Source organism: Mytilus californianus, unplaced genomic scaffold (genome assembly GCF_021869535.1).
Source record: "Mytilus californianus isolate M0D057914Y unplaced genomic scaffold, xbMytCali1.0.p SCAF_4, whole genome shotgun sequence".
Lineage (NCBI taxonomy): Eukaryota > Metazoa > Mollusca > Bivalvia > Mytilida > Mytilidae > Mytilus > Mytilus californianus.
Genome location: NW_026262690.1, coordinates 37778049 through 37804059, shown reverse-complemented (window position 1 = coordinate 37804059; position 26011 = coordinate 37778049). Strand labels below are relative to the sequence as shown.

The window sequence follows — 26011 nt, the reverse complement described above, 5'->3', positions numbered from 1 at the left end:
CTTCTAAAGGCCTGCAGTTAATGCAATTGTCAGCAATAGTGTTATATTAATGTTCTTCCTTGTCCACACCATACCTAGATATGATTTTAAATTATTCAAACTATTCTTCCAAACTTTCCATGAGTGATTTCCATCACTTTGATTTAACAACTTTTAAATAAGCTTACTATTTATCACATATATCTTACAATTCTAATGCAATTCATGGACAAGCAATTTAGTGTAGAATGGTCACAATATATTTTGATTGGTCCTTCGTTACAGTTACATGCTTTGCTTTTGAGTGAAGGAGAGTTCATTCAGCAGTTTGGGTGAAGTAAAGTATACGAGCAGTTTGAGTGAAGTGCAGTTTACCCGCAGTTTAAGCGATGTGAAGTTTACCAGCAGTTTTAGTGAAGCATGTTTACCAGCTGTTTGAGTGAGTGAAGTGGGGTTTTACCAGCAGTTGAGTCAGTGGATAAGTGTTTACCATTAGAGTCTCAAGTTACCAGTAGTTGGGATGGGGTTCATGTTCTAGTATTTTTAACTTTTTAAAACTAGAAACTCGAGTTAAAAGTACATTTTCCAAGTGGAGTTTGGAGAGGGGACAAATACACTACTAATTGTCGTATTAGTTAATAATGATGCTACCTCGAGGTGTGCTGTCCTGTAAAGGGTCCAAAATAACAAACAATGGGTCATATCATATCATGTATTTTTTAAATTACAAAATACTTATTTCATTTACTTTAATATTAGATGTTAGTCAATTAAATCAAAATTAATCATGTTATAATTTTATTTACCTATTTTTTATTTTTATTTTGTATTATGTTTAAAAAATCATAATGTAATTATTCTGCTCATTTTGGGCGCCGTGTTTTTGTTTGTTTGTTCGTATTCGTTTGACTAAAACAACGTTTAATAGTGGTTCGATTTACGTAAACCATAGATGTATAAACCCATAGATGAAGCTCAACACTGACTTCAAAGGTTCTATGTGCGTTGTAATGGCTTTCACACTTATCTGATAATGACATGAACCAGTTGGTCATTGAGATGCCGATTGACAATCTAGACAATAGAAAACTGACAATCAAAAGCTACTTAGCAGTTGAACATGCTAAAAATCAGAAAGAAATAAAATCAAAATATATATTTTAGAATGACTTGGTTATGAAAAAATAATGTTCTTGTAGGTAAAACAATATTACAAATTATTCTCGAAAAGAAATTAATAAATGCATGCGGATATCTTTTTTTAAGCCAGAACTAATGTTTTCATCATATTTACACATTTACATTTTTAGATTTTATATCATTTATCACAATTTAACTTTATTTAAACAATGTGTGTTAACTATTATAAACAAGTCTATTGAAAATATAATTAATAGAAAACATGGAAAAAGTTGAATATATGCTCCATAATATTTATTTACCAAGCTTTACATGAAATGTTTTGGTAGTATACTAAAACTCTTTACTTAAACTAATTTTATAAACATCATGAATGAAATCATTATAATTTAGCCAAAGATGTATACATCTATGATTTTAATAGTAACTAACTTATTCGTAAAAATATAAAAATGATTTAAAAAGACAATTTATCTTCTAAAAATGTAGAAAAACTGATGAAATAAAGAAAAGATATGTACTTTCTTATTAATTTTTTCCCAAATTCGACGCAGTTCGACAACTTAATGGAGCATATCAAGGAGAAGGTGTATTTTAGAAGTTCAACAACCTGCTATTCCCATTTTCAGGAACTCACAGGAACATAGTTTTTATAAAATATAAAGATACAAGCCTTAAAAAAAAACATTTTTTAATTTAGTTCAATATTTCCCTTGTAAAATGCGCAATTTCTGACCGATTTCATCCATTTTTTCACCATTTTATTTGTCTGTCCAGTGCGCTAAAACAGACATACTCTCACAACAGAAGGGACATAACTCGAGAAGATAATTAAGAAAATCTATTCTGCTGTATTGGTCAATACAGATCAACAGATAAGAGATGTAGCTAGATTTACTTGATTGAGGACAACACACATGAAACATCAAAGACAGTCAATTTGGTCATGGTTCTTTTTATCTTACAATAGAGAACAGTAGGGAACTTTGGACGAGCTTTATCTATGGGTTTATACATCTATGCGTAAACCTATACATACATTTCACGTTATCTACATATAAATACATATAAATACATATACACATGTACACGTAACCAGGTGAACCATTCGTTCATAGGAAATATGATTCATGAGAAGAATTATTTAAAGTCAGAATAAAGGAAATCTACACTTGAGATAATTTTGATTTTGATGGATTTGACAAATTTTCCAGACAAACGTAAGTTCAACATTTATATTCCAAATCTAGTACTAGTGTTGTAAATTATTTATTTGAATTTATAGGTATCAAAGATTAATTGTAACAACATGTAACAACACAATTTATATAAAAGTGATCAAACAGTAGACAGTCTTGTTCTATATTTGCATCCCATTTAGATTTTACAGAACGATGTCATTTTATTAAATTTGCACTTTCAAGATAATTAATGAAGCATTGCTTTTTATCCACGGTCAAAGTCGGGTACAAAACCTAGTTTCCTACACCCCAGTATTAGTACAATAACAAATGAGTAAAAATAAAACCAACACTACTATTCTTGGGAATTCTGGATTTCAGGCCGTGACAAAAAATAATATCAGTCGTTATGACTCCACTGAAACCGTACGTTACTCAGACCCAAGTCTCGAAAATGTCCCTTTGGTATATTTCGCCTCTCTTTTATATACCAAAAGTCAGCACTTAGTTCACCAAGATAATTATATTTTGTTTTGCTATCCTGCTATACACCTATGTTCTAGTGATACCAACAATAGTGAAAAAAAATTGTTCAGAGGCATCAACGGATGCAAATTTAAAATTAGGCACTCATAAAAGGTTATTACTGTACGTCTCCGGGCAGACAATGAACGCAAAGAGATGAGAACAGCTTATGTGAGCCAAAATTTGTTCCTGTGAAAAAAGTTCCAGTGGAACTTATATCACAGGAAATATGTTCTGGGAGAATTTTTTTCACAGGTAATTTCTATATAATTTGTTCCATCTCTTTAAAATAAGTTTCACACTTTACCTGGTGAAATAAGTACCGGGTTGGTGAAATTTGTTCCTTACCTAGTGAAATAAGTTCCGGGTTTAAGAGATTTGTTCCTTACCTGGTGAAATAAGTTCTGAGTTTGTGAGATTTGTTCCTCACCTGGTGAAATAAGTTCCTTGTCTGTGAAATATGTTCCACTTGTTAAACAAGTTATCTTATATACTGAGCATTTGTCATCAGTGAGTTTAAAGTTATCATTCAAGTGCATTATAAAAATAAGTATTATATTAATAATATAATAGATAAAAAGTGTAAATCATCCAGTTTGGATCCTATGGAGTATAGCATATGTTTAATTATATACTCTGTAAAAAATATCTAATTGACACTTTTGAACCAGAAAAGATTAGAATAAGAAAAATCATTCAGAAAAAAAGTATAGTTTAAGAGGAACATATGTACTAATTTGAAGAGGACAAAGTGACTTGATCATTTATAAATATCAAAAGACATGTAGAAAAAAAGACACACTCTTTTGAAACTGTGCCATGTCCTAAGTACATGTATGACTAGAACACGAGGCCATATGACAGTTAACAGGAACCAAGGAGGAATACCGCATAAAACATAAATACAAATTATGATACATTACCATCGCTTTTATTTCTTATCTTCATCCTATAGTTACAGTCATGCCTTCAATTGCAAATGTATCCCATGCAAGTACACATACAGCATTTAGCTTGCATGATAATTTAAGTGTAACAAGAAAATGTTTCGGTGTGCAATAATGATTGAGCGGAACTTATTCATTAGTTTCTATGAAATATTTACATGTTCGTTTAAAACTAATGTCACAGGAACTTATTTAAAACTTTTTAATATTAATTGAAACAAAATTCATGGAGCTATGATTTTTGTTCTGGAACTTATTTCACATTTAGCCAAAAAATTAGTTCCGGAACAAATTTTACAGTGCTGGAACATATTTTCTGTGATATAAATTCCGATGGAACATATTTCCTATGAAATTTGTCCGGCAGAACAAATGTCATGCCGGAACAAATTTTTTGTTACACTTACACTCATTTTATTGTTTTCATTTACAGAAAAATTTAAAACAAATGGAGAAAGAACGAGAGAATTTCTATCGAATCATTTCCCTAGTTCTGAGCCTGGGCACAAAAGCTAAAAGGGAACTCCTGAAACATTATTTGTCAACAGAGAATATAACACTTCAATATCTACTTAGTATTTATCAACATGATTTGTATCATCTTTACTACAACACTGTAAAATGTTGCAAATGTACAACAACAAACTACAAGCTGTCAAGAAAAAGGGTTTTAAATTTAATTCAGTTGGAAATATTGTTCGACAGAAAACCATCAAAACCTCTTGGTGCTTCAACATGGCAATGTAATGCATCTGAATTTTGCTGCTGCCAACTGTCATCAAAACCGTCTTTAACAGTTGACCATTTAGACTTCACCCTTGCGAGGTGTTTATTAGTTAATTGTTGTGAAAAACTTTTCACTGATAGCTTACTGGTTGGTGAGACGACAGAATCTTTCCTAAACAAGCATCAGCACGACCTGTACCATCTATGGCAACCACAAACTACTTGTTGTTTGTGTCCAAAAGGCTGCCAACCAAACAATAAAAATCGGATCATAACGGACAAACAGTGGACAAATATTTATAATGTCACAAATCTAAAAACCACATGTCCCTCCTGTGGTAGTCTCGGGGATGCGTGCAATGCAAGGGCTATATCAGGAATATCATTGAATAATATACAAGATAAAAAGTTCATTAGAATCATGTTGATGAATCTGTGTTTCTTAAGGAAAAAAGTAGACGAACTTACTGACATTAGAAACATGGTGTATGGACATGCTCTGGAAGTGTCGATTTCAGACCAAGAATACGAAGCAAAATGGCAGCAAGCGGAAGCTTGTATTTTAACACTTAGCAGAGAATGTTCCAGAGAAACTGAATGCGAATTTCTTATGAAAATTGACTTCATCAAAACAGGAGCTCTAGAGGAAAGTCTATACCAGCAATACCATACCAGCATATTGAAAGAAATAAGAGATAACACTGATATCAAACAAGTAAGTGTTATGTATACATTTCAATTGAACGTTCAGCTTGTGAGATGAAGACAGCAGTGAAAATACGTTTTGATAATTGTTCAAGAATGCAAGTAGTTTTTTGTTTGTTAAATGAGTTGACTTTTCAGCGAGTTGTTAGACATTTACATTCAGTGTATATAGTTGAAAAAAACTAGCATAATTATTTCAGAAGTCCACAATATATGAGGCGCAATTTAGTCAAAGTTGTTATACTTAAGGAGGTCCTGGACAACTAATCGGTCATTATTGCTTTATGTCAGAAAAATTGTGAATATGTATGGAGCTCCATAATTCCATATTTCAGGACCTCCACAATGCGTGTTCAGGATATCCTCAAATATTTATGAAGGTCAACAATTATTTCAGGACATCCGCAATTCGATCTAAGAAAATCCTAAAATATAAAGAAATATTCGGCGGAATCTGCCAGCTACTAATTTATGAATTTTATAGAATTCAATTATGGATCGAGGTCCTAAAATATTTTATGGATATTTTGAAATGGAATTATGATTAATTATGTAGGTCCTAAATGTTTTCATGAGGTTCATAATTAATTATGGATATCCTGATATAGATCCTTAAATAATTCAGGAGAGCCGTAAATATTTATGGATATCCGGAAATCTAATTATGGATCTCCTTATATACAATTGTTTGGACTAACTGCGTGCCTCAGAACACTTCACTCGAAAGCATTCGTCATTGAGGATTCAGACCACTTATGGACCCTTCTTCTTTTTCGATCTGCAACCTATTTCTTATGTTATAACGTGATAGACATAAATGAAGTTAAAAAAAACTGTTACAAATAATTGTATTTTCTTTTATAATGTCAACTTTCTGAATTTTACACACTATTTTCTAGGATATTTTACAACACTTAGAACATACATCCGACCAAATGGTGTCAAATCAAACTTCTATAGACAGAACACTTGACGCTTTGAATGAAAAGATTGACCGAGTGTTAAATACCTCACAAAAACTTCCAGTTCAAACATCATCTCAAAGTATTCGTAAGTTTATATGCTTAATATTTTGACAAGTTGCAGCAAGACTTTTATAAGCTGGGACTATCAAATCTTTATCTATTAGTCCAATGTATAATAAGGTCTCATCTCTTCGTTATTGTTATAGTAAATCGCAGTCTAATAACATAATTAAGGTAGATAGCTGGATATGATACAGATTGATGCTTCCTAAATATTACCATACTAAAGTTGATGTGGTATGAGTGCCAGCCAATGAGACAACTCTCCATCATTATTACCATATATGTGGCTTTCAAGTTTTTAACCACAAATATTGTGATTTGAGTCATTCATAAAAATATTTCATTTCGATTTGACCACCACCAAAGACAATCCATTTCGTGCTAATTGGGATATGTTGTGGGTGCAGTTATGCCACACATATTTCCATTGAACCTAGGAAACACATAAGTGGCAAAGTTCCAGTGCAAAAAAAAAAAACTCTGAAACTATATTGCTAACCTGAAAAATACACAAAAGAAATCAGAACACTGGAGGCAATAATTAATTCCAATGAATGGATTTTCTAATTTCTCCAAAACTACAAGTCTAAATCTATTCAACATGATGATGATTAGGAGACGTCTACAGAGACAAATAATTTGATTGGATTGTAAGACTGATGATCACACATGATCATAAACTAGGTTTCCACTTAGCACTATAAAATATCTTAGAAACTTCATCTGGCAAATGAAACTGGACTTTCCAGCGATAATGTTATTAATGATGGTCCTTTCATGAAAATTCATCGTATACTCCGATCATCTGAAAAACATTACACTCCAGCATAACCATATGTAATGCTTACTTCATATACATATGCAAGGACCAACAATTATATAATAATCTTGAGATTTAATAGGGGTGGAAAGTGGTAATTTCCGACATAGGAATAGATCCAAGTATATATACAATACAAGTTTTGTAGTGCCTTTGGTTGGCTCAAATTGGTACTTAAACAAAGGACAATTTTGTTGCGTCTTTTTTAGATGGTAAACAATGTAGGAACAAAATGCTTTTGGTGCGGTTTTAGTTAATGTTTTTTTTTATTATTATTATTCAAAAAGAATGCAAGCTTGATAGTATTGAAGTGATTCATATTGATACATGCTTGGTAACACAAAAAAAAAATATTCCAAAATCAAAAGGATATTGTATCTGCCGTATCGTGAGTTTTTTTTTGTTTGTTTGTTTGTTTGTTTTTCTTTTGAGCATGATGTATTTTTTTATATAAGCCCTTGGTATCCTTCTCTCTTTGTTTGAACAAATGCGAGCACAAACAACTACAAAATTACTCTTGTCTCAATCTACAATCGTAGCTTTTTTCACCAGAGAAAATATGTTTTCTTTGACATTACTAATCTAAAATCAAAAATATTACTTATAGGTTTCGGTCCTCCCTGGATATCTGGATAGAATTTTAGTCTTTAAAGGTCATTATGATCGTTACAACATTTGTAAAGTCCGAACCTAAAAACGTTAAAGTTTGTTAAAGAGTTTTAGTTAATGTTTAGATACTCTGTTGCAAATTCAGTACGATTTAGTAGCTTTTCAGACAATTCAGTATGCTGTTGTTCTGTACAGGTAAATAACAACTGAAAAATCTTAACATGATACTGAACCGATCTTTATTGACAGCAAGCGAATTGTATGAACAGAACTGAATTTACTGCAATGGATAAGTCTGAAAATTGACTGAACATGACTTGATAATTTATTGTTCAGTCGTTTAAAAGCTGTTCAGATCAAATGACTGCTTCAGTTCAGAATTGGTTTACTAGTGTAATATATCACAAAAATATTATAATTTCATGATTTCAGAAACAGAACCACAGGATGCAAAAGAAACTGATGATGATTTCATGACAAAATTCAACCACAAAATTACTGAAAAAGAAAAAGACATCATAACCCTAAATAAGAAAATCAGTGATGCAGAAACGTACAAAAGAGTCCATGTTGAGAAAACTTCACAAATAAAACAAGCAATAAATGAAAGATCAAGACTTTTACAGGAAGCCATTGTTTTAAAAGAGAAAGAGCTTATTAAAGAAGTAGAAACAAACAAATTTGATGCTGTTCAGAAACTGGATGAGTTCATAAAGAAATCAGTTGAAATGGGACAAAAGCATGAGAAAAAGATTAGTAATTATAAAAAGATACTGGAAAATATAAAAGAAGACAAGGAAATGGCTATGCAGTTTGTTCAAGACTCAGAACCCATATTAGATTCTATGTCTCTCAGTGTGAAGCTGGATTTTCCCTGTCCTTTAACTTTTGAATACAAATCATCCGCTGATGTCCGAACATTGTTTGGAGAGCTGAGAGAAGACAACAGGATCGGACCAGATGGGAAAGAAAAGTCAAAGTACTGTGATTCTCTAGACATTATAAACAAATTCAAAGTTGAAACTGGCGATTCATCAGTCTATACTATAAATGTTAGACCAGATGGAAAAACATGGGTTTCCACAATGAATAAAAACCTTTGCCTTGTGAATAGGTTAGGGAAGATCTTAGCAAAAGAAAAACTTGATTTCCTTATTTTCTTTTCTACCTGTGATAAAGATGGGAATTTATATTGTTCAAGTCGGGACAGAAGTATCAACGTGGTGCATCTTGATACAGCAGACTCCAAAAATTACACTATATGTGAATTTGAAAACATGTACCCTTATCTTACCAGAGGAATTGGTACAAATAAAGAAAATCACCTATTGGTTTTGTTATGGAAGAATGATAAAAGTAAAATTGCTATCTTCTCAGAACAGAAAATGCTTATAAAGGAAATCCAGTTAGATATTGATAAAACACCTATTTTCAATGACACTCATTATATAACTCAAAATAATGATGGTGACATATACCTCTCAGGTAATTCACATCTATTTTGTTTTAAAACACAAGATATGAGTTACCAATGCCTTCAACCATCTGATGAAACATGGGAAGGAAAAAGCCTAACTATAGATCCTTTTAATAATCTTATTAGTACTGAATGTCCAAAATGTTTGAGACCCCTTAGCATCCATGTGACCAACCCAATGGGTGAAATAATTAAAACTTTTACCATACAGGGACCAGGTATGTATGGTATGAATGGATTAACCGTGGATTATAATGAAGCAGAACCAGTTCTATGGATGTCTACAACAACAGGTCATGTCATCATTGCAAGATTTGTAAACCATGACAAAAATACAATGTAAAATACATGTACAAACAGTAATCAATTTCTCCAATACTGCTTGCGGAAATAAAATCCTTCATCGTCACATTCAATCTTGTCTGTCATTTCGCCTCAATACTGTAAACCGGAAGTTTTCATGCCATCTTTATTTCACGATTTGCCAATAGAATCTTAATTCGCCGTTCTGAATTTGCTATTGATGGGGGGTCCTTTACAAATTTTTATTAATGACTTTGAAACGCTATGGTGATGCATGTATCGTAAATCAAGTGTTGAAAATTGATATAACATTTTTGTCTTTTGATCATAATAACCTATGTAGCAGATTCAATGGGGTAATCATTTGAAAAAATGTGTTCATTTACCTTATTGACACTAGTGTTGTTTATATAACAATATCAATAAGTTCTGCTTGCTCAAGATGACTTTGATTTTTGACTTGTCATGAGATAAAAGTTTTGATTTCTGATACTGCCCTTCACTTGAAAATAAAGTCTGTAAAATTGTTTCTCTATAAACTGTACCTGTTCATAAACCTATTGGTATAGGTTCTTGTATGGTCCTTGTCCTTTGAATTGAGTTTCCTTGAAATTTTCTTTTCGTGTTTCAACTCTTACCTCGAAAATAGCGAAATAAATTTCCCTGTTTACAGTATGCATGTTCAGTGTATTTGATTACTATTAATAAACACATGATCTCCTTTTCTCTCACTGAAAAGTGGAAATTGTGGTAAGCTAGTTATATAATTGCTTTTAGTTTAATGTTACCATGGTAATTGCATAAATCAGGCTGTTGGTTTTCTGTTTTGAAATGATTCATATTTTGTTGTCTCAGGCCATTCTATAGTTTTTTATGGTATCTGTTTTGCTCATTATTGACCCTATGTCCAATGTTCTCGTCATTTGGTCTTTGGTGGATAGTTGTCTCATAAGCAATGATAACACATCTTATTTTTATATTAACCACTGCTACACTTCAGGTTGAAACATAAAAGAAAGTAAACCATAACTGTTTAATTTTAATTCAGGATAAAACTAATTTGCACAAGTTCATAGATTTTGCATGATTGTAAAACACATCCTTATTTTCAAAACAATACACACAAGCAAAAACTGATCTGTCAAGCATTCACAAAAATTACATAATATTGCAACACATAATTACTAAGTAAAAATAGGATATTAACATACAGTTATGTTTGCTTTAATATATGTAAGTATTAACTACCATTGTACCACCAGTAAAGATATTCTTTTTTCTAATGTCAAGTATACAAATATTAGAATTAAAATCCCTTGAAAATAAAGTCATACTACAATAAAATACAGATCATTTCTTGGAAAAAAACATTGTATCATACCACTGACTTTATACAAAATATAAACTGTTCTTTGAACATAGGAAGGAAAAATATCTGGCCTTTATTTGGTTTGGAAAATCCAAGACATCCTGAAGTAGATGTATATAGTTTGGCATCCTTCAATACTATATATACCTCAGTTTTCTTAAGCAAATGAGAAAAGTAATACGAAGCATATCCCTTTATATAACTATTCGTTTTCTTGTAAATACAAGGATGCATTACTTTATAGTTATTTATAAAATGTAGTAACTGCTATCGTGATGTTTCAGGGATGACACTAGGTAGTTAGTCATATGTAGCATTATGTATCAAGAATTCGTATTACTCACCTAAATGAGTCATAGAGTTTACTAATCAATGTCATCTGGGATCAACGAAATGTTAAAAATTATGACCCCAATAACAGAGGGACTTGTCAGATTTTAAATATGGGCTTCTGGACTCACCAAATGAAAACCTTACAATTAGAAGTATCCCCCATTGACCTGTATTATATTATAAATTTATACAAATGTTACAAATTGATGAGTTCCAAACACAGTTATAGTGAAAAACTGTTGCATCTAAAGACCCATTTTGAAATTTCAATTCAATTCAATATACCCAGGGATACCATTACAATTTTCCATATGATTTGAAATTTTGACATGTTGATTTAAAATGAAAAACAAGTAAAAATAGATAACACAAAAATTTTCTCCTGGTATTGACATTTTGAATATAAGCAATAAGATGAAGTTATAATCAGAAAATTAAGTCAAAACTTGTCTGTAATCATGAACAAAAAGTGATGGAATATGCATATCACAGTGTAAGTAACCCAATATTCATCCTGATGGAAGCCCAAAAATGGGGGACAATTTCTGAAAAGGGATATCAAATAAAATGCACAAATTCTAAAATCCAATTTATGCTATCTGTCCCGAAAAAGCATTATGTTTCCTTGAAAAATATTTTCTAACTATTTAGTTGCATACGTTTTAAACATTTGTCAATTACCATCTTAAATACAAGTGACTTGTTATTTCTGCAAAATATAAAAATTAAGAGGTGTCCATAAGGTTTTGGTTTAATGAAGGAATAAATAAGATTTATTGAATGTTTCTTCTTCTCATATAAGAAATTTCTGGCATATACTCCATTCAAATATAAAACATTTCTGGAATGTTTTTCCTTCAATATAAGACATTATTAAATGTTCTTATGAAATATATGACAGTTATGTAATGTTCTGCATTGTATATAATATATATCTGCAATGTTTTTCATTGTATAAAATATATATCTGGAATGTTCTTCATTAAATATAAGCAATTTTTGGAATGTTCTTCATTTAATATAAGACATTTATGGAATATAAATTCATTCCTTGGACGGACCTAATTGTAAATAGCACTTTCACACAGTAGGACGGACACAATATAATAAATATATGATTTTTTTGTACAAACATTTTTTGTAAAAATCTGTTTAATATATATTATATTAAAAAATAAATCTGATGAAAAAGAAAACAGCTCACAACAAAAACAAATTTTATTCAAAACACCAATTTCGACTTGCCCTTTACTTCAACTACCTCATCTTTGCACTGGTCAACCTAATGACTTTACAAAAAAAAGTCACTTTATGCATGGAATGTAATATGTTTTCTTTTCCGATGCTAAAAAATCAAGAGTGGAAAGTTTTATTTTCATCAATAGTAGAATAACTCGAAATTGGTGTATGAATATAGTAGAACTTAATAAATAGACATCAACAAGCCTTTACCATGTTAGCTTAAGACTACAATATAACAATGTGACTCAGAGTAATGTATGTTAATTTACAGGTTGTTTTAGATAAAAGGTAAACACTGGAATAGCTTCTGTGAAAAAAATGAAAGGGTTTTTGTGTAACTGATGAATGCTTAAATTTGTATAATTTGTAATGTGATAGCCCCAAAAGTTGTACAACCCAAACGTTACCAGCCATACCAGCTGCTACATTTGTTTTAAACTATGTTACACATTTTTTGTTTTACTATTTTGCTTGCAAATCTTACCATCAAAATGACAACTGTAATTAACTTCCATTTGAAAAAAAAGCCAATGTTTTGGTATACAATGGTATAGAGAACTTGTTTCCAATTTATGTATTTCAAATGGGGCTGTTCCATTTAAATATATATGGTACCCAGGGAAGGCACTTTTGAAATGGCTTACCTCTTATAGAGGCAAATTTAGAATTTCATTTACATTTCAATGTACTTGACAAACCACCTGGAGTTGAGATTTCAAAGTGCCTTCCCTGGGTCCCATATCAGTTTTTATGGAACAGCCCTGTATATTTATAGTAATATTATATAAACATTGGTTAACAGTTTCAATAAAACATAAATGTGATATTCATAAATGCAAACCATTCTTATATTTCTATCCATGTGAATATTTTCCTTCACCATTTTATCATTTTAAGAAAATATAATTTATTACTAAATTGATTAAATCATTACAGCTGTGTCAATTTGACATAAAATAATTTATAAAGTTTCCCTCTAGAATTAAAATATCACTCCTTCTTAGAGGTAAAGTCATCCATTTTTTTGAGTTCACAAGAAATCATCCCACTGTTTTATATATACCGTAGAAAGGCTTGTATAGTCCACGGTTTTATTCTCCAAAATTGGACCTTCCAGACGGGGTGCGGACTATAGAGTACAATAAGCAAGAAATAAGAGAAAAATTTCAATTTCGCGGTCGAGGTGGTTTGTTTACGTTCCGCCATCTTTGTTATTTCTATTGTAGAGGGCGCTCTTATCATTTTTCAAACTAATAATTTTAACTCATCCATATTAATAAGTTATTTCTATTCAATATCAAATTAATACTGATAAATATAAAAACTAAACCTTTCATTACAAATTTCTCGTTTCTTTTCAATGCATTGGTTGAAATAAACTTGTATCTGCTCGATTGAAACGATACAAACATAGTGAAAAAGACAACCGTAAACCAGCTTAGAATTTGTAAACTACAAAACGAAATCGGTTATTGTTCGTTCCGTTTTGGTGTTTCATACTGACTAATATGGTTTGTATTAGCTTAAGACCCTTCAAACATTAATGTGATAGATATATTAAAGACTGTTTTACAAAAGGATGGAACTGTTTTGCTTTCAAAGTCGTATTATAGTGATATCTGTTATGTACGGATTTCGACTCTCACCGGTTAATTTCTTCTTTTACACGTGCTTTTTAAACTTCCTGTTTAAACATACACAAGTTTCTAAATTGTTTTTTAAGTGAATTAAACTTATTTTAACAATCATGAAGCGTTCTAGAATCATTAACAAGCAGTTTCAGCTTCTGTTTGATGATGGAAAACAGGTTTTTCCAAGAAAATACCGCAAACGACCGCTCAGGATTTGAAATTACCGGAGTTTCATTAGACCTTTTCTAACAGTTACAAAAAGTTTTTTTTCCTAAAATTTCGTGGGGAGAAGGGGGTGCGGACTATGTACCACTGCGAACTATACAAGCCTTTCTACGGTATGTTATAAATGTCCTGACTAGGAAAAAAACCCTGAAATTGCTTTTGCCTATATAATTTTGTAACACCACTTATGATTCAGAAGAATTGCTTCATTTTGACTATGGGACACTTATTTTTTTTTAATTCTAATGAAAACAGATTTGTATGATCTGTGCAATAGACAGTTATTTGTGTTCACTAAATCTTATTCTTTACCCAAACTGGATAGATCACATCAGAATAATGATCTGTATACATGTATGTTTATGTTAAAAAAAAAATACTTTGCCCATAATACTAAAATATCTGAAAGATGTACAAATATATGTTCAAGAAACTGCATTTATATTTGTGTAAAAAACACCTGCTGCATAATCAAATAAAACATACTTTTTTAATAAAAATACAAGATTTTTTACTATTAATTTTGTTGCTATGCAACCAGTACATTACGCTTCCAGGATTTTCTTTGCTTCCAACATACTCCTTCTAAAGGTATGAACACAATCCGATATTAATTCTTTATGAAATCAGCCAACATCATCTCCATATCCGACATGTATTATCTTTGCTACCTGAATAAGGAAAGGAATAAAGTAGTCAGTGACTTGAACTTTGACCTTTTGTAAACTTGTTGACCTTTGCTAGCTCCATATTCTAACGGTGTTATCTTTACTACCTATTTCATTGGAGAAAAAGGAAATTAAATTTTCTTAAGTGTAAAATGTGACATTACACCAAGCTGTGCAAATTGGTTTCAATCAATTCAAATTGTGCAGGATTCAAACATGTGACACAAATTTTCAAACATACACTTTATTCATAAATATTTTCCACAAAGTTAACATTGTGAACATATATTTTTCAATGATTATGTTTAAATCATCTCACCATAGATCCTTCATTTTTAGAGTCAAGTATAAAGGCAATCTCCTGAATCTAATCAAATGTTCTTTGTTACTAAAGCATGTCCACTAAAAGTAACATCATTTGTTTATTTTTAAGATCAACTTGAACATATAAAGCATTTTTTTAATTTTCAACTAACTGCATTTCTGGAAATATAACAGTTCATAATTCATAAATTATCCTGTTCTAAAATTAAAAATTTTATAAGAACCCCAATTAATTGACAAATTTGTACCTCTGGCCTTCTTAAGGAACAATTTCTACCATATTTAGAAAATGCAAATCTATTAGCAAAAGAGCTAATAAACCTGAAAAATGGTCTATGTAGTTGTAAAACAGATTTTTAAATATATACTGCAAAATTATGCATATTTTCATTCAATTTTTCACATTTTGCAAGAATCAAACTTTAAACTAACAAGAGGCTGTCAGAGTGACAGCAAACCGGATTTTCCTGCAGTGGTCAAACGTGAACAGTTGATCAAGTATGGACACAACATTTAAGCTTAAAACAGCTCTAAACTTGGATTGTGATTGAATATTTGATACAGCATAGGTTTGTGACAGAAAATAAATGTGGTCAAAGAACTGAAAAATTTGAAATTGGACATTTACCTATTATGGTCCAATATCCAAAATCTAAGTACATTATTAGAATCAGCTTATCAAAGAACCCCAAATGAAATACTTATTAATTAAAACAATTTCTAATCAAAGGGAAAAAACTCAAACTTGTTTCCATGAACCAGTAATGCAAATCTAAAATTAGATATGATTTCACCACTAAATAAAATGTTCCGATGGGCGCAGCTGGATACGACCGCAGAGGTCGAACCCTGAACAGTTGGGGCAGGTATGGACACAACATTCAAGCTTGATACAGCACTGAATTTGGATTGTGATTAAATATTTGACACAGCATAGGTTTCTGACACAGATGAATGTGGTCTAAGAACTTAAAAATTTTAATTTACCTATTCAAACCATATCATTATTATTTGCTTTTATATATAAATCAGAAATAACCAATTTAAAACGGAAAATTTTAAAGAAAAAAAAAGGAAAAAAAGATCCCTCCCCCAAATATTTTGAACCCCCTTATGATTCATCACCTCCAATCTCAATCCCAGCCTTCCCTTTGTGGTATGGTACCTTGCAGTACAATTTCAGAGAGATCCATACACTTGAACACAAGTTATTGTCTGTCAACTAGAAAAATGCTTATTTTTGGCCCCTTTTTGGCCCCTTATTCCTAAACGTTTTGGGCAATTACCCCCAAACTCAATTCCAGCTTTCCCTTTGTGATATGGAACCTTGTAGTACAATTTCAGAAAGATCCATACACTAACACACAAGTTATTGTCATGAAACTAGAAAAATGCTTGTTTTTTGCCCCTTTTTTGGCCCCTAATTCCTAAAATTTTGAGGCAATTACCCCCAAAATCAATCCCAGCATTCCCTTTGTGATATGGAACCTTGTGGTACAATGTCAGAGAGATCCATACACTAACACACAAGTTATGTCTGGAAGTTACAATAAAATGCTCCGCAGGGCGCAGCTGGATACGACCGCAGAGGTCGAACCCTGAACAGTTGGGGCAAGTATGGACACAACATTCAAGCTTGATACAGCTCTGAATTTGGATTGTGATTAAATATTTGACACAGCATAGGTTTCTGACACAGAATGAATGTGGTCTAAGAACTTAAAAAAATTTTAAATTGGACATTCACCTGTTATGGTCCAATATCCAAAATCTAAATACATGGTTAGATTCAGCATCTCAAAGAACCCCAAGAATTCAATTTTTGATGAAATCAAACAAAGTTTAATTTTGGACCCTTTTGATCTCAATGTGGACAAAGTTGATAACGGGGCCCAAAAATCAAAAATCTAAATACATGGTTAGATTCAGCATATCAAAGAACCCCATATATTCAATTTTTGTTGAAATCAAACAAAGTTTAATTTTGGACCCCGATTTGGACCAACTTGAAAACTGGGCTCATAATCAAAAATCTAAATACATGTTTAGATTCAGCATATCAAAGAACCCTAAAAATCCAATTTTTGTTAAAATCAAACTAAGTTTTATTTTGGACCCTTTGGGCCTTTATGTAGACTTATTTGAAAACGCAACCAAAAATTAAAAATCTAAATACACGGTTAGATTCGGCATATCAAAGAACCCCAATAATTCAATTTTTGATGACATCAAACAAAGTTAAATTTTGGACCCTTTGGACCTCAATGTGGACCAATTTAAAAACAGGGCCCAAAATCCAATAAACTGCTTCGCTGAGCGCAGCTAGATATGCCCGCAGAGGTCCAACCCTGAACAGTTGGGGCAAAAATGGACACAATATTCAAGCTTGATTCAGGTCTGAATTTGGATTGTAATTAAATATTTGACATATTATAGGTTTCTGAATAAATGTAGTCAAAGAACTTGAAATTGGTTATATGAATTGAATTTATATTCAATTAAAGATTTCTTGCTGTTGTGCAATACTTAGTATATCTGTTTTCAGACTATAAACAAATAAAGTTCAATTTATTCTCAATGTCATATTAGAAATTTATGAAAATAAAAAGGGAGCTTACATCAATAGATATAAACAATTCACCAAACTTTCATGAGAATTGGTGACAGCAAATTTGAGTTATTGTCCAAAAACTGGAAAATCACCCCTTTTTTTAATGAATAAAACCTCATAACTCAGAAATGTAAAATGTAAAATTTATAAAATTCTAAAGGGAGCTTACATCAATACATACAAACAATTCACCAAATTTTCATAAGAATTGCTGAAAGCATTTTTGAGTTTTTGTCCAAAAAATTGGAAAATCCCCCCCTTTTTTATGAATAAAACCCTGTAACTCGGAAACGTAAAATCTAAAATTTATAAAAATCAAAAGGGAGCCCATGTTAATAGATATAAACAATTCACCAAAGTTTCATGAGAATTGGTGACAGCAGTTTTGAGTTATTGTCCAAAAACTGGAAAGTCACCCCTTTTTTTAATGAATAAAACCCCATAACTCAGAAATGTAAAATGTAAAATTTATAAAATTCTAAAGGGAGCTTACATCAATACATACAAACAATTCCCCAAATATTCATAAGAATTGCTGAAAGCATTTTTGAGTTTTTGTCCTAAAACTGGAAAATCCACCCTTTTTTTATGAATAAAACCCTGTAACTCAGAAACGTAAAATCTAAAATTTATAAAAATCAAAAGGGAGCTCATGTCAATAGATATAAACAATTCACCACAATTTCTTGCAAGTTGGTGAAAGCATTCTTGACTTATTGTCCGAAAACTGGAAAATCCCCCTTTTTTTTAATGAATAAAACCCCATAACTCGGAAACGTAAAATCTAAATTTTATAAAAAACGAAAGGGAGCTCATGTCAATAGATATAAACAATTCACCAAAGTTTTATGCAAATTGGTTAAAGCATTTTTGAGTTAATGTCCGACATGTTGACGACGGACAGACGGACGGACAGACGGACGGACGGACAGACGGACAACGGTATACCATAATACGTCCCGTAAACGGGCGTATAAAAACTTAATACACGGTTAGATTCATTATATTAAAGAACCCCAAGAATTCAAGAATAAAACCCCATTGAAATTGATCAAGAAATAAGCAATTTATACGAAGTATCTTCTTTTGCACAATACTGTGCAATTGAATATTTCTCGCTATTGCGCAATACTGTACAATTGACAATTTCTTGCTATTGCGAAATATTGTGCTATTGGATATTTCTTGCTATTGCGCAATACTGTGCAATTGAAGATTTCTTGCTATTGCGCAATACTGTGCAATTGAAGATTTCTTGCTATTGTGCAATACTGTGCAATTGAAAATTTCTTGCTATTGCACAATACTTATTATATAATAATTTACACATCCTGTTTGGTGTGTATCTCCTACCATATCATTATTATTTGCTTTTAAATATAAATAATAAATCAGAAATAACCAACTTAAAATGGAAAATTTTAAAAGAAAAAAAAAAGGAAATAAAGAAAAAAAATCCCCCCCCCCCAAATTTTTTGAACCCCCTTATGATTCATCACCCCAAACTCAATCCCAGCCTTCCCTTTGTGGTATGGTACCTTGCAGTACAATTTCAGAGAGATCCATACACTTGAACACAAGTAATTGTCTGGAAACTAGAAAAATGCTTATTTTTGGCCCCTTTTTGGCCCCCAATTCCTAAACATTTCGGGCAATTACCCCCAAACTCAATTCCAGCTTTCCCTTTGTGATATGGAACCTTGTAGTACAATTTCAGAAATATCCAAACACTTACACACAAGTTATTGTCATGAAACTAGAAAAATGCTTGTTTTTTGCCCTTTTTTTGGCCCCTAATTCCTAAAATTTTGAGGCAATTACCCCCAAAATCAATTACAGCCTTCCCTTTGTGATATGGAACCTTGTGGTACAATGTCAGAGAGATCCATACACTTACACACAAGTTATTGTCTGGAAGTTACAAAAATGCTTATTTTTGGCCCCTTTTTGGCCCCTAATTCCTTAACTGTTGGTACCATAACCCCCAAAATCAATCCCAACCTTCCTTTCGTGGTATTGAACCTTATGGTAATCCATTCACTTAAACTAAAGTTAGAGTGCGAAAACCAATGTGTCTTCGGACGACGCCGGACGACGCCAACGTCATACCAATATACGACCAAAAATTTTTTAATTTTTGCGGTCGTATAAAAATGCTTATTTTAGGCCCCTAATTCCTTAACTGTTGGTACCATAACCCCCAAAATCAATCCCAATCTTCCTTTTGTGGTATTGAACCTTATGGTAATATTTCATAGAGATCCATTCACTTAAACTAAAGTTAGATTGCGAAAACCAATGTGTTTTCGGATGATGTCGACGCCAACGTCATACCAATATACGTCCGCAAAAAAATAAAAATAGTTCTCTAAACTTAGATATGATGTTTTCAAATTTAAATCAAATATAATTAATAGTTCCCAATATTTTTTCTTTCATTTGTCACAAACTAATATCTTATCTGCAACTTATCTATCAATGTCAACAACTTTATCTACACAATGTAATGTAAAGAAATATATCCTTTAATAAAATTAGATTATTATCTAATGAAAATGATATTTGCAAATCTAGACACCCAAACAGGATCAAGTAAAAATTTAACCTTAACACACACAACAAAAATAAAATACCACATATTAAACTGTGATATCTACCTTCAAAACACACATGACTTAAAAAAAAATAGTGAAAAAGAAATTTTTGACAACTCCTGACTAATCAGTTGAACAGATACAATCATTGATAGACTATCTATACATCTCAGCTATACATAAACTTATTAATTGCTGTTCAAAGGGAAATAACTCAATCACATAATAAGTAAATTTCTGGTTCCTAAAAGGGTCCAAAATTCAAGAAAGAGAAAAGCTAAAGTCATGAAAATTGAACTTGACCTTCATTTAGTCACAGGAAACAACATATCAAAATTTGAAAAAATTTCATTTAAATGAACAGACACTGTTTGGCAGCCGCCCGCCCGCCATATATCCCAATAATCAATAACCGATTTTTCCTTCGAAAATCCTGTTAAAAATACAATATTGATGAATATTATTGATCATAAAGAAAGAGAAGATATATTTGGCAAAAAGTTATGATTATATATCACACCATTCAAGATTTGGACACACACAGTTGCCTTACAATGAATGATATTAGCTTACCTGTAATTATTGTATTTCCTTCATAATTGAATGCACAACTAAATATTTCATCTGTATGTCCTTCTAATATTTGCTTACAAGATCCATTCTCTGGATCCCATAGTCTAGCTGTCTTATCTGAACTGGCTGTTAATACTGATGTTCCTTGTGGATTAAATGTTATCTGTCAAAATACATATCCAAATATTTATTATCTTTTGTAAGAAATATATCTATAGCTCTTCTCAATCATTTTGATAAACCTTTAAATTTAATGAACATTGGTATTTCAACATTCTAAGAAAAACTTTCATTACTAAATAAAGTTCTTATTGAGAGTGGAATTTGCATAAAAGTTAATATGAAAGTAGTCTTTATTTGTGTATAGATGTTTTATTTCATTTTTCAGAAAATATTTGCAATCCTGTCCTTGTAGAATTACATTGTTCCTTCACACAACGCAAGGCCTGTGTTGATATTGGTCAATACTTCTCTTTTTATTCATATCTAAAGTATCTTAATATTTTAATAGTATTTTTCGATCTATTCCAAAACCTAAGAACTTATTATTTTAAGGCAAAGTGATACATTTACTTATATTTTTTTGTGTTTTTGTAACACTTGTAAAACACCATATGAACTCAAAATGAAACATTGATTACCATGCTAATTTTGACAAAAGACTTAAATTAGGAAATTTGTAAAAAAATGTGAAAAATTTTACAGTAGACTATGATAAAGTAATTTTATACATGTAAATCTACCTTTGATATCTCTCCTTCATGGCCTTCAAACTTTGAAATTAACTGATGAGTGACAGCATTATAGCAACGTGCTGTTCCATCCGCTGATGCTGTTAATAACATTTGACCAGTATAATCAAAAGCAACATCTAAAACTTCATCATCATGTCCTCTTAAAGTTCCTATACATCGACCTGTAAAATGAAATCATTATTTCCAAAATCCATACACCTTCCATCTTGTTTGTTCTAGTGTAATAGTAATATTCACAAAGGTAAAAACTTGTAATTTTTTTCATAACTTATGATAGAAAATTATTTTATATAATTGTAATGAACTTGATTACTGTATGTATAATGAAATGTAGGAATAAGTATTTTAATGTTCATTTTATTATATGTGTTTATTATTCAATTTTAAAGTTGATAAGAAATACACCAATGGTATTATGAATGACTGGGTCATTACCACTGCAGTTGGGTGTTTCTTCTCTGAGGGTATTACCAGTCCAGTATTCAGCACTTCTGTGCTGGCTTGGAATATCATTGAAATGTCATTTTCTGTAATTTTACTCTTAATAGGATGTTGAAATTATTCAAAACACTCAGTTTTATCAATACCAAGGCCAGGTTTGGCACAATTTTTTGGAATTTTTTAATTTCTATTACTCGTCAACTTCTTTAATAGATTTGGCCTTCCAACTGTTTTTATTAGAGAGCCACTGGTGAGTCTTATGTAAACAAAAGGAATGTCTGCCTTACTAAGTTATAACATATCTTAATGTTATAAGTATCTTAATGAATTTTTTTCTTGAGTCAATTCTTCAGAATATATACCTAGAGGTCAGCTAAATCTACTAACCTGAAGGAGTGTCCCAAATTTTACATGTCTTATCCATAGACCCTGTTGCTATTAATGAACAGTCCCAATTAAACTGGGCACTGCTGATCTCAGCTTTGTGACCAATTAATGTATGAATTCGCCTGAAATTAAAATAAAATGCAACTAATATTGTGAAATGTAAAAATATAATGAATGGATGAACAGTTTATGAGTATGTTTCCTTGTGAAGGAATTATATCTCCTAGAGCAATTATTATTTTTATTGTCTATAACTGATATTTTACACCTTGATTTTGGGAAAAAGATTGATTGATTTTTGCTTGCTTAAGGGCAAACGATACAGTTTTTGATCCCACGGCAATTTTTTGACGAAAAATTTGCATAGAAACTATTTTTAACCTAGTCAATTCAAATATGTAATAAACAAGCATTCTGAGAGTATTGCATGGCAATACATAGTCCCCTACCGGGTAAAAATTCATTATACTGGAACAAAATTCTAACTTGTTCTATAACTTGTCATGGTGTAAACAAAAAGAAAATATCAAGTCAATATCTTCAAGCATGACTAAAAACAGTGTGGAAAACTGAATATATGAGTGAATTTTTTCAAGTCTAAGGACCATAACTCTGCACAAAATTATCAGACCGAAACAAAAATTTGAACTTGATCTGTAACTTGTCATGATAAAACTATTTACCAATTGTCAATCAATATATTCAAGCATGATGAAAAAAAGTGGGGAAAACCTATAACACTCTAACATTAGATATGATGTAATACAATGTATATCTATTTTCAAATTACAATCAAATATAATTAATAGTTCCAAATATTTTTTCTTTCATTTGTCACAAACTAATATAGATTTGTAACTTACCTATAAAATGTCAACAACTTGTATCTACACAATGTAATGTAATGAAATATATACCTTAATTAAAATAGATTATTATCTAATTAAAGGATTTCACTTAATAAAAATATATATATATATATACATGTAGCATTCAGAAAATTAGTTTATACAAAATAACATATAAACCTGCCACAAAATTCCTCAAACAATTTACCAAAGAATGTCTTTTAAAATAATGAGTTATTTCCCTTTGTACAGATTATATGGTTTAACATAGTACTCTAACATTAGTTAAGGAGTTTTTTCATGGACCATAACTCTGGACTAAATCATCAGACAGGAACAAAATTTGAACTTGATCTATAACTTCTCATGATTAAACTATATACCAAATATCAAATCAATATCTTCAAGAACGAAGAAAAAAAGTGTGGAAAGCTGAGTTGCCGGACTGACGGATGGACAGACAGATGGACGGACAGACAGACGGACAGAGTGCAAACCTAAAGTCCCCTTTGACTTCGTTGGTAGGGGACTAAAAATATACCTTCATGTGCTACTTTTAGAGATAATTGGGGTCGAAATTTTAGACATTTCCTCAATATATTAGTTTCTTGGACATTTCTATCCTTTGAACAGACATAACTATTTTTTTTGTTTCAAAAGATAATTACAAACGGATTTTGTAAAAACATTTTATTTATCGTCTAAACATAAGTATACCATAAGTTTGCGTAACAATTCTTTGGAAATAATTTATTTTTATTATTTTTTCAGGATTTTAGAAAAAAACATAATTTTTTGCTGTATATTTATCCAATTTAAAAAAAAATCATCAGTGATTTCTTCATAAAAATTGGTACAAACAATCGTCATACATAATCAAGCTAAATTTCATTTTAAAAAAAAAGGATCCATTTACTTGTTTTCAAGCTAATGATTAAAATCAGTCGAAAAATGCATCTTTTCCCAATATTTCACCATATGACATGGCAAAAAATAACATTTAACGCTAGCAACGTCATTACCTCCCCTGTAACTGTATCCTATGCCTTTAACGCCCAGTGGCATGGAAAAAAGAACAAAAATGTCCTTGTACCAAATACCATTTATTTTTTCCTTATCCTGATCGAGCATAAGTGCTGATTTCATGGTCACAATATGTTTATTTGTTTAACTATATGTGATCATAAGATACAAAAACTTTTTAAAATGTTTCGTTACTAAATTGATGAAATAAAGGCCAGAGCAACAATGTGTCCATAAGGACACCCTGCCCCGCTTCCACTATCCTACTATGTCCATGTTCAGTGAATCATGAAATATTGGTCAACACACAACAGTCTCACAAGAAACATGTGTACTAAGTTTCAAGTTGATTGAACCAAAGCTTCATGGTAAACTAACTTAAATAAAAACTTTAAACTTAGAATGTTCTAATTTTCAAATATCACATTTCTATTATCAGTGAACCTTTTGATTGTTATCAAAACTGTCATTTGGCATATAATCTAAAAAGTTCACATCATGATGAACATGTGTACTATGTTTCAGAGAGTTCATTTCAAGATACAAACCATAAATTTTTTTTAATTGTAGGCATGACAAAAGAAAAATCATTCTACTATAACTTTTATTAACTGTCCAGTCTAAGTGCCAAAAAAGTCAATCAACTCTATCTTAATTCCTTTTATATAAAAGTCTTTAAAATTTCTACAGACTTCATAAAACGAGGCTTACGGGTTTAACTATTGTATTTCTCTCTGATGCAATGCATGATGGACAACACTTTAACTATATGGAATAGAAATAAACACTTAAACTAGTGTTAGGGAATATAAATGAACAGTGCACAGAATCAAGGTGCAATCAGGAAAACAGCACCCCTTTTGACATCAATCTTCTATAAAATATTTGGGGTTTTGGTTTGTGTTAATCTATTGTCTTAAAGCTTTTCCTCATAGTTAGATCTGATTACACTTTTAATTATACTTTTGTATAGTAATATTTAACAAGTTTTTCAAAATAATTCTTTAATAATTTAAATACTCACTTGCCAGATTTGACATCCCAAACAGATACTGTGTGGTCAAAAGAACCTGTTATTAGTTGGGAACCGGTTGAATTAAAAGACAAGGATATGATTTCTGCAGAATGTCCCTGTAACAAATTATAAAATCAATTCATTAAGTGTTATTTAAAATTTGTTTCATCAATCAATGTATTGGAACACTATGAACCTATACATACATTCTCAGTTTGTAGTGCATATGTGTTGCTCAATCTTCAATATAAGGTTTAATGGGCTACTACTGTATGTCTTTCCATTTTTTTCCCCTATTTCCATGTTTGTGTTTGACTGATATTATTATTGATTGCCTCTTCGTATCATCTTATTTTTTGTACAGGAATATATAATTACAACTTGTAAACAAATACTGTTAAAAAAATTTAAATACCCTCCCTTAAAGTCCATATAGCAGTCAGTCTTTGGGAATAAGAAAATTTATCTATCATGGCCTCAGTAAACCATATTGTCAAAATAAGGGAATATTCTTCCTCATTATATGAGATGT

The 26011-nt window shown here is 31.1% G+C and overlaps 2 protein-coding genes across 3 annotated transcripts in view; one reads left to right on the top strand and one right to left on the bottom strand.

Annotated features, from left to right (window-relative positions):
• Positions 1 to 1918: 1918 nt before the first annotated feature.
• LOC127698262 (uncharacterized) lies at positions 1919 to 9546 on the top strand. The gene is made up of 4 exons (XM_052201642.1): positions 1919 to 2339; positions 4206 to 5213; positions 6103 to 6253; positions 8093 to 9546. The coding sequence occupies exons 2-4, from the start codon at positions 4221 to 4223 to the stop codon at positions 9478 to 9480; spliced, it is 2532 nt and encodes an 843-aa protein (XP_052057602.1). The 5' UTR covers positions 1919 to 2339; positions 4206 to 4220; the 3' UTR covers positions 9481 to 9546.
• Positions 9547 to 10466: 920 nt separating this feature from the next.
• The window catches only part of LOC127698281 (dynein assembly factor with WDR repeat domains 1-like), a 33906-nt gene continuing 18361 nt past the window's right edge, over positions 10467 to 26011 (bottom strand). Inside the window, exons 9-13 of one of the 2 annotated variants that reach the window (XM_052201671.1) lie at positions 25489 to 25595; positions 22594 to 22715; positions 21754 to 21926; positions 21011 to 21173; positions 10467 to 14911 (exon numbers count right to left, since the gene is read on the bottom strand). In XM_052201671.1, coding sequence (XP_052057631.1) covers positions 14877 to 14911; positions 21011 to 21173; positions 21754 to 21926; positions 22594 to 22715; positions 25489 to 25595 — 600 coding nt within the window. In that variant the 3' untranslated portion in view covers positions 10467 to 14876. Of the gene's footprint in view, positions 15016 to 21010; positions 21174 to 21753; positions 21927 to 22593; positions 22716 to 25488; positions 25596 to 26011 lie in introns of both variants that reach the window. The other variant, XM_052201672.1, reaches the window with a different exon arrangement.

Bases quoted from the DNA above. Each gene is read 5' to 3' on its own strand.
- LOC127698262 (XM_052201642.1), top strand. From the start codon at position 4,221: ATGGAGAAAGAACGAGAGAATTTCTATCGAATCATTTCCCTAGTTCTG. The intron at 5,214-6,102 runs GTAAGTGTTATG...ACTATTTTCTAG, and splicing joins ATAACACTGATATCAAACAA to GATATTTTACAACACTTAGA. The intron at 6,254-8,092 runs GTAAGTTTATAT...TCATGATTTCAG, and splicing joins AACATCATCTCAAAGTATTC to AAACAGAACCACAGGATGCA.